The sequence below is a fragment of the Montipora capricornis genome, chromosome 6 (assembly GCF_036669925.1).
Source record: "Montipora capricornis isolate CH-2021 chromosome 6, ASM3666992v2, whole genome shotgun sequence".
NCBI lineage: Eukaryota > Metazoa > Cnidaria > Anthozoa > Scleractinia > Acroporidae > Montipora > Montipora capricornis.
In genome coordinates, this window is record NC_090888.1 from 39,627,293 (window position 1) to 39,634,792 (window position 7,500).

The window sequence follows — 7,500 nt, forward strand, 5'->3', positions numbered from 1 at the left end:
ACTTATAAAATTGGTTTACTCGATATCAACAGAAGGTTTTAACTCCCATTCCCGGACCCATTTGCTCAAAGGCTGTATAACTTTATTCTGCAGAGGATAAGTCGTATCTAGAGTGCAAAATATACTTTGCGTCTAACCGTGATAAAGATTTTCGAACACGCCTTCTGCTTAGAGTATGCATATTCAGAGGTACGCGATCAAATACTTAAATCTTTGCACAGATTGAAACTTTGGATAATGACTTATCCACGGGACAAAATGTTACGGCATATTCCTCGATCTCAACAGTTGGGCTTTCACTTAGCTTGATAGCCGTGAACTTTAGGAGAAAATCGTAATATATTTAAAGCCCTTCGGGCAACATGTTCAGCTTTCAATGTCAGGTAAAATAATATGAAATTTGAAACGTATTGAAAGATATTAACGTATTGAAACGTATTTGAAAGGTAGAGACAAGGAAAAGCAATTTGATCCAGAATTACCCTTGAAAAGAGTTTTGACTTTCCGAGGAGCCATATTGGAAAACGGATGTAAAGTAGATTGTGTTTGAAGTTCGTGTAGCAATTAACACCGACTATGTTTTGCGATCATTGAAAAGTGGAAGAAAACGAACTTAGAAAAAAGAAAAGCCTTGAAGACACACAATTTAATATTGCACGACATAGAACCAAAGAACGATTAAAATTTGCATTAAGAACCTCTTTTCTCAGTTCAAGGATAATGGGGTTGTAATAACTTTCCAGAACTTATATATTATTATTATTATTGTGTTATTACCAGAAACATCTCACAAACATAATCATCTATATTGATAAGCAAAATCGTTCGAGTATAATCACCCTTTCTTTCTGTTTATTTCGTTTTCGTATTCTCTACATTTTTTTGAAACCGCGGCCTTTTTCATTTGTCAGTCTATTATTCAACAACGACGAGAATCGCTTATTTCAACGACTTACCACCTGTCAGAGTTATGCAGAGGACATTTTTTTAAGCTCTTTCTCTGTCTATACACATAAAGTCTGCCACAGCCAAATATCTGATCAACTTAACGTTATTAAAATAAAAGCAATCAGGTAACTTTTCTTTTGTTTTGTTTGTTTATCGATCTTTGAACAAAAAAGGGAAATTGCTTTTGGCCAAATCTAAACAGGAGAGCTCTCGTTATAATTTTTTATCAACATAAATAGCGAAAAGTCACCAATTATACCGGAAAAATACTTGAGTGAATAAGAACTTGATAAATATATCAACTTACCATCATTTGACGACAAAGGCTTGCTGCACACAAACCCAAGAAGAGTCAAAGAGCAAAAGATGATGAAAGCTTTCGAGATCATTTTCATTTGAAGTTTTCTCAAGTTCTCCTTATCTCCGTGCCTCTTATGGAGCAGGGAAAAATGGACTCGAAGTAGAAGTACTTTCTAGTTTTATACTAGCGTTTCCAATGAATATTGCTTGTGTTTTACAATATTACTTACCAGTTGAACAAATAATTCGGTATAGGAATGCCACTGAAATGCTCTTGCAAAATTGGCAGCCATCCAGAACACAAAATATTTATACATGGTGCAAAACTTGCCTCATGGATAATTGACATCGGTTAAATGCTATCTTATGCTCAGAACATGGAACGTAATACGAAATTGTAGCAATAACAGATCACTGAATTTTTTTACGGATAACGCAAGAAGCTATCCATTTTTTTTTTTTTTTTTTGTTTTTTTTTTGTAAGGACGCGATGTTGGTCCACATAATTTGAAATCGTAATATCATGTGAAATTTCCACATTATTATTATTTAATCCCTCCAAAAGTATTAAATGGTCAGGGGACCATTTTATTTTTCCTAACTGGTCAATGTCTCTGCTGTATTCCGGCACAGCCAGAATTTTTTTTTCCTTTTATGGGGGAAGGTGCCATAACTAAGCAATAATATTAAGTCATCATTCCTTTGTTGACAGTTCTTTCTCTTTACGATTGAAAACGAATAACTCTCTCATAAGGGATATGAAGTAAATAAAAAACACTTCGTAGAGATTATTTCTGGTGATGTAATTCATTTCTTGGAGGCGTAAGATGTTGATGCAATGATGAACAAGTAATTTCATAAGCACGGGCTAATTTCCTGCCTTTGTCCAAAACTGGGAATTGTATCATCCTTGAAGTCAATGTGAGCCTGACTGGCGCTGGTTTCCACGCCTTCAAGGCACTTCTGTCAAGGCGTGGAAACAAAGCGAATTTTGCCTGTTGACGTAACAGCAGTTCGCTTGTGTTCATGTTTATGTATTTTTTTTTTTCTTCAAAGTTTGTGTCATTGTACTTTGAAAGCATTTCAATTTAGAGATATCATAAATTGCCTTGATCAAGTAGTGAAAACCATTTTGCATGAGTTGTGGTTTTGCGGGCCAGTATAGAATAATTACTGATCGCCATTCAAACCCATTGTTGCTTGCCTGCATTATATCTCAGAGAGAAAATAATGCAAATCAATTTTTTCAGCGGCCTTTTTTGATCGCAGGGTAATCTTCAAAATGCTATATAACGGCACGCAGCGTTATTAAAACTAGAACAAGCTACAATATTAAAAATATTCTGCGCGCTTTAGTTCAATAATGCAGGATGCCTAGATGTGAAGTGCTTTCCTCGTATTTGTAACTCTACAAACAACCCAGAACACCACTAAAAGTACATTTAATAAAAAGATATTAAGCACCCAATTCCATTTGCTTCGAGTGGTTTCGGAAAACAGCTGCCCACAAAGTGTTGGCATTCTTCGGCTGTGAGATTGGCGCACGAAATCCTCCGCTCCCAATAGGACGTTTTCAAGCAACCTCTAGGGACACCAATAACAATAGAGAAATGTACGACTTCTGGTGGACGAACAAAGGAAGCCGATGAGAGATCTTTCGTTTTCGTTCTCCAGCATGGCGGCGAGACGTCACGTGAAAACGTCCTATTAGGAACAACCAAGACTTCCTGTAAGACAAACGACTAGGACTGAAACATAACAAAACAAATAAAACAAGCCCAACAGCATTTAGGTCCATATCCGCTTCTTCATCTATTTTAAAGAACAACGCCTAAATAAGCTATACCTCAGTCGTTGAAACAGCCATTCCTAAACAACAATAAAAGGATCTTGTCACTTGGAAGTGCGCAAAGCCAACGGAATTGCACCGGCCAAAAGTTAGTACTCAACTTTGCTAAATTCGCCATTATATTCCTCCGAATTTACGCCAAACTTTGTCTGTCAGGAAATTCTCGATTTCTTCTTCCAAGCTGCTTTCCTAAGTACAGTGACTTGACTCTCACAAACACCTGTGGAAATTATCGAGCAATATGCAAATTGACGTCTACTTGACAAACAGTTAATCTGATTGCATACTTCTCATGTACTTGTCAAACTCGTGAATACCATACCTTACATAACCATTTCCTTGAATAAAAGCACTAATTCAAGGTTCGCCCTTTGGGCACCGAGAAATCTATTACAAGTTGATGACCTTTGCAAGAAATACAGGACAGCCCTCGAGTCCCGCATTCTTTGGAAATCTGTTAATAACGCGATGCCCTTTTTTTCCCCTCACATATTACTGGTACGCTGCAAACTTTGTGTTTAGCATGCAGACTTTTCATTCCTGATATTCACTCGGAGTACTTGTCTCTTTAATTAAATATTGTCTTTGTTCCCCGCATGCACACGCTATCGTTATTATTATTATTATTATTATTATTATTATTATTATTATTATTATTATTATTATTATTATTATCTTCAATTAACTAGAATTAAAATGTTGTCCCTACATATTTAACAATTAAAAGAAATTTTAAGCAAAACTAGACCTTCCATGAGCGTGAATTGGGTTGGCTGTGGTACGTGCTACACAAAAACTTGTCAAGGAGAAATTGCTTGTGTGTACAGTCGGCAAGTTTTCCTTGACAAAAAAGATGTAAAAGTGGTCACCATTTATGAAATCGGTCGATTGAACTGCAGTGTTCCCGTTGGTTTTTTTTCAAGTGGGCGGTCATGTAGACCATTTGAGGGGTCACCCAGACACAAACACCGTCCTTCGTTGTAATGTGACGTGTACGATTGTTTGCTCATCAAATGATCCGGAAAAAATATTAAAGTTTTTATATATAACTCTAAATTTCCAATTCTCAGCGACAGATTAATGACAATCGATCGTAAAAAAACATCTGCCGTCTCTGGCTTCCTTGAACCAAGGGAAAGGTCATTATGTTCTGTCAAAAGGGAAAAAAAGATCACGTGCTGGGCATGCTCCGGAATTTCTATTCCAATATCGCTGTTGATGTTGTTGGGGTGAAGTCTTATATGAATCGCCTCTTTGACCCTGCGTGTGTACCAACCTTATAGCGGTGCGCCCATATATCCAGTTAATGTCGTAAAAAAGTTGCAGTGGAAACATCGCGATCTACATCACAAGTGACCACATCGTGAGACAAACGAGAGTACTTAATTATTATTATTATTATTATTTTATTTTGATCTTTGATTTTTGTTTTTCATTCGAATGTCAAACAACGTGATTCCTAAAGAGATTTATTCCCACAAAAGCGGTCAACCTAAATACAAGAGCGAAGATTTATATTTTAAACAACTTTGTGTAAATTGTCGATGTCGTTAAGATAATTTTTCACCACTGCACAGCGCTTTAATATAGTGTAAAAGAGACATTATAACATTTTTATCAAGCAAACGTAGTGTTTGGTGTATTCTCTTATGTAAGTGTTTGTTCTGTAGAAGCAACTTTAGTTACTAACGAAATCAAAATTATACACGATATTAAAGTGCTGTGCAGTGTATATTTTTATCTAGCAAACGTAGTGTTTGTTGTATTCTTTTATGTTCGTATTTGTTCTGTACAAGCAACTTTAGCTACTAACGAATTCAATTTTTTTTTTGTGAACTTCAATCGCCGCTCAACATTGAAGTTGTCTTGTCGATCACAAAAGCTCTCGTATTTAGGTTAACAGTTCTCCTGCCGGAATGTAACACTCAAAACAGACCACGAGGTCTGAACCCTTTATTCAACTGCGCATGCGTGACTTATATGTAACAGCTCGGGCCTCCCTGGCACTGAGCATGCTCGAAATCGAACTTTACCAGATCTCCCTTCCGTATGACCGTGGGAGATCTGGGTACGAGATAGCCTGCGTAGCAAGCGTTCCTGTCCGACAGAAGAGCTTCGAACCGATTTTCTGCAAACTGACCGCGCGAAAGTTGGGGCAAGAGACTGAGGGAACGCTATTTGTGAAAAACGCCCACCTTTTTATGGTTGACTTGACACACGCTGATTGACGTCTTATTAACAAATTAGCCAATAAAAGATAACCAAGTTAAGACATGTTGTCTTCCGACAAAACAAACCGAGGCACCGAGGAAACACCAAGTGATCAACGCAGAATTTGCCAGTGTGATTTTAAATGTTAAATTTGTAACGGCAGCTTCTAAACCGGGTACGACTGGTTATGTTTCTTCTGAGAATTTGTTTAAACCATCGAAAAGAAACTTACGGGCAAATTCTAGCTGATATTTGCAGAGCGGTTGGAATAGAAGTTATCGAAAACAACAGCCAATTTTCAGAACTTGTAAGCAATCCGTGCGCTCGTAAAATACGAAATTTAGAAACATATAAACTCGTACAGAGTTCGATGGGTAGTAAGTAAGGCCGTTAAATGCAAATCTCAAGCAAAGCTTACCATGAAACCATTCAAATAGGTTTAAGGTTTAAAACTAACGACGATTTCAGTGCGACTTGCTGGCTATTTTGTTGGTGCAGAGTGGTTGACGAAATGGATCGTACTAAATCTCCTGGAAATTACAGGCAAACTCTCCTCCAGATTTTCATTTAAATTACAGGCTGTCATTCCCATAGAATTCACCTCAACCACTAACTTGATCGCGTATTATGCTTTGAAATGGAGAAATCACGATGATACTCGAGAAGCCGGTTCTTCGTTTTACGTTCTTTTATTTCGCACTCCGCACATCATGACAAACATCTGAAAAATTAAGATTTTTCCGAATCCTGTTGGTAAAATGGCCATTACATCTATATAGTTAAAGAGATGGCGCATTGACAGTTCTTTTTTCCTTTTCAATGTAAAACCCGTGACCCGATTCGCTCAGCCTTGACACACGATTCAAAACCTTCCACATCTTCCACCATTGCCTTTGTCACGCTAGAACTTAGGAGAAATATTTTGCTCCACAATTTGTCACCTGTCAATCATTGTGACTGTGCCGCACCAATCAGAAGCCCCCGTTCGTGGGCGAACGGGTTTTTCAAAGATAGGGGGTCTTCTTGCAAGCGTTCCCTCAAGCTCTTGCCCCAACTTCCGCGCGGCTTTCGAAGCTCTTTTTGTCGAAAAGGAACGCTTGCTACGCAGGCTAGGTACGAGATTAGTTGCGCGTGTGATCCGTTATAAATATTTTTTCATAAAATGTTTCCGAACCGTTAGTATCACCATAGAAGACAAGAACATCATTCTAAAAGCTTATTCTATGCGAAAAGTAGGTTCTGGAAGTAATTTTGAGAGTGGAAATCAAGATTGCGCGGCAGACGGCATATACAAACTCACGATTTAATTAAGTTGACACTCCAGAAAGACGCTAACCTCATTCTGACACGAAAATCCTTTACTATTCCCATAAAAAACTATCCAGTTAAGCTCGCATATCATAAAAAAATGATGAATTTATAAAGGCCACCTTTTCCAGCGAACAATTTTTTGAAACAAACAACATATTTGCTATTAGAGGCAAAAACCCCTTCTATTTCATTACGTGAGTGAAGAGAAGAAACGCAATCGTGTCGAATATGATCACAGATCCACGTAAGGTGTTCGATTCGTTCTCTGTCTTTGTTGAACCCATACGTTACCAGAGAATTTTCCATTTGGTTTCAGTGTTCTACATAACAGCACACTTGGTCAAATATTAGAAATACAGCTCACTTTGATTTCGGCTCGACGGGCGTTAGAATGTTGTCGAAGTCCATTATTCGTCGCTTTTAAGATTCCAGGTGTTTGTTTTTCACCGCCTGCCTAGTTTATCCAACTGACTTTCCCTTATTGAGCTCCATAAGGATATATTTTGTTTAAAGATCCACTAAAACGCCATTCGCGTTACATGAGTTTCGACGCCATTGCAGGCTAAGTTAATGATTCTACTGTGTCCACCAGAGAAATATACGCATTTCCACTACCCTCTCGATCCTAAGAAAATACGCGCGGAAGGCTCTATGCACAAAGACACTACTTACCAGGGAAGTGACAGGCAAGACTTTTACCGACACGGAAAAAATAAAATGAAATAAATAAAACGAACAAATCCCACCCAATTCCGACTGGGATTGCCATACGGCAACACAGTATTTATATGAACCGTCAACATAGCAGTAATTTAATTATCATGATGTCAGTCGTGGAGAACAAATAAACAGTTACTATCTTTATTTAGTAATTAAAACGA

The 7,500-nt window shown here is 37.7% G+C and overlaps 1 protein-coding gene and 1 long non-coding RNA gene across 2 annotated transcripts in view; one reads left to right on the forward strand and one right to left on the reverse strand.

Annotated features, from left to right (window-relative positions):
* The window catches only part of LOC138052125 (germ cell nuclear acidic protein-like), a 5,906-nt gene extending 4,494 nt beyond the window's left edge, over positions 1-1,412 (reverse strand). The window contains exon 1 of the mRNA XM_068898502.1: positions 1,256-1,412. Within this exon, the coding sequence (XP_068754603.1) occupies positions 1,256-1,343 (88 nt within the window). The 5' untranslated portion in view covers positions 1,344-1,412. The remainder of the gene's footprint in view (positions 1-1,255) is intronic.
* LOC138052128 (uncharacterized) overlaps positions 1-7,500 on the forward strand; it is a 65,475-nt gene that overhangs the window by 20,074 nt on the left and 37,901 nt on the right. The window lies entirely within an intron of this gene.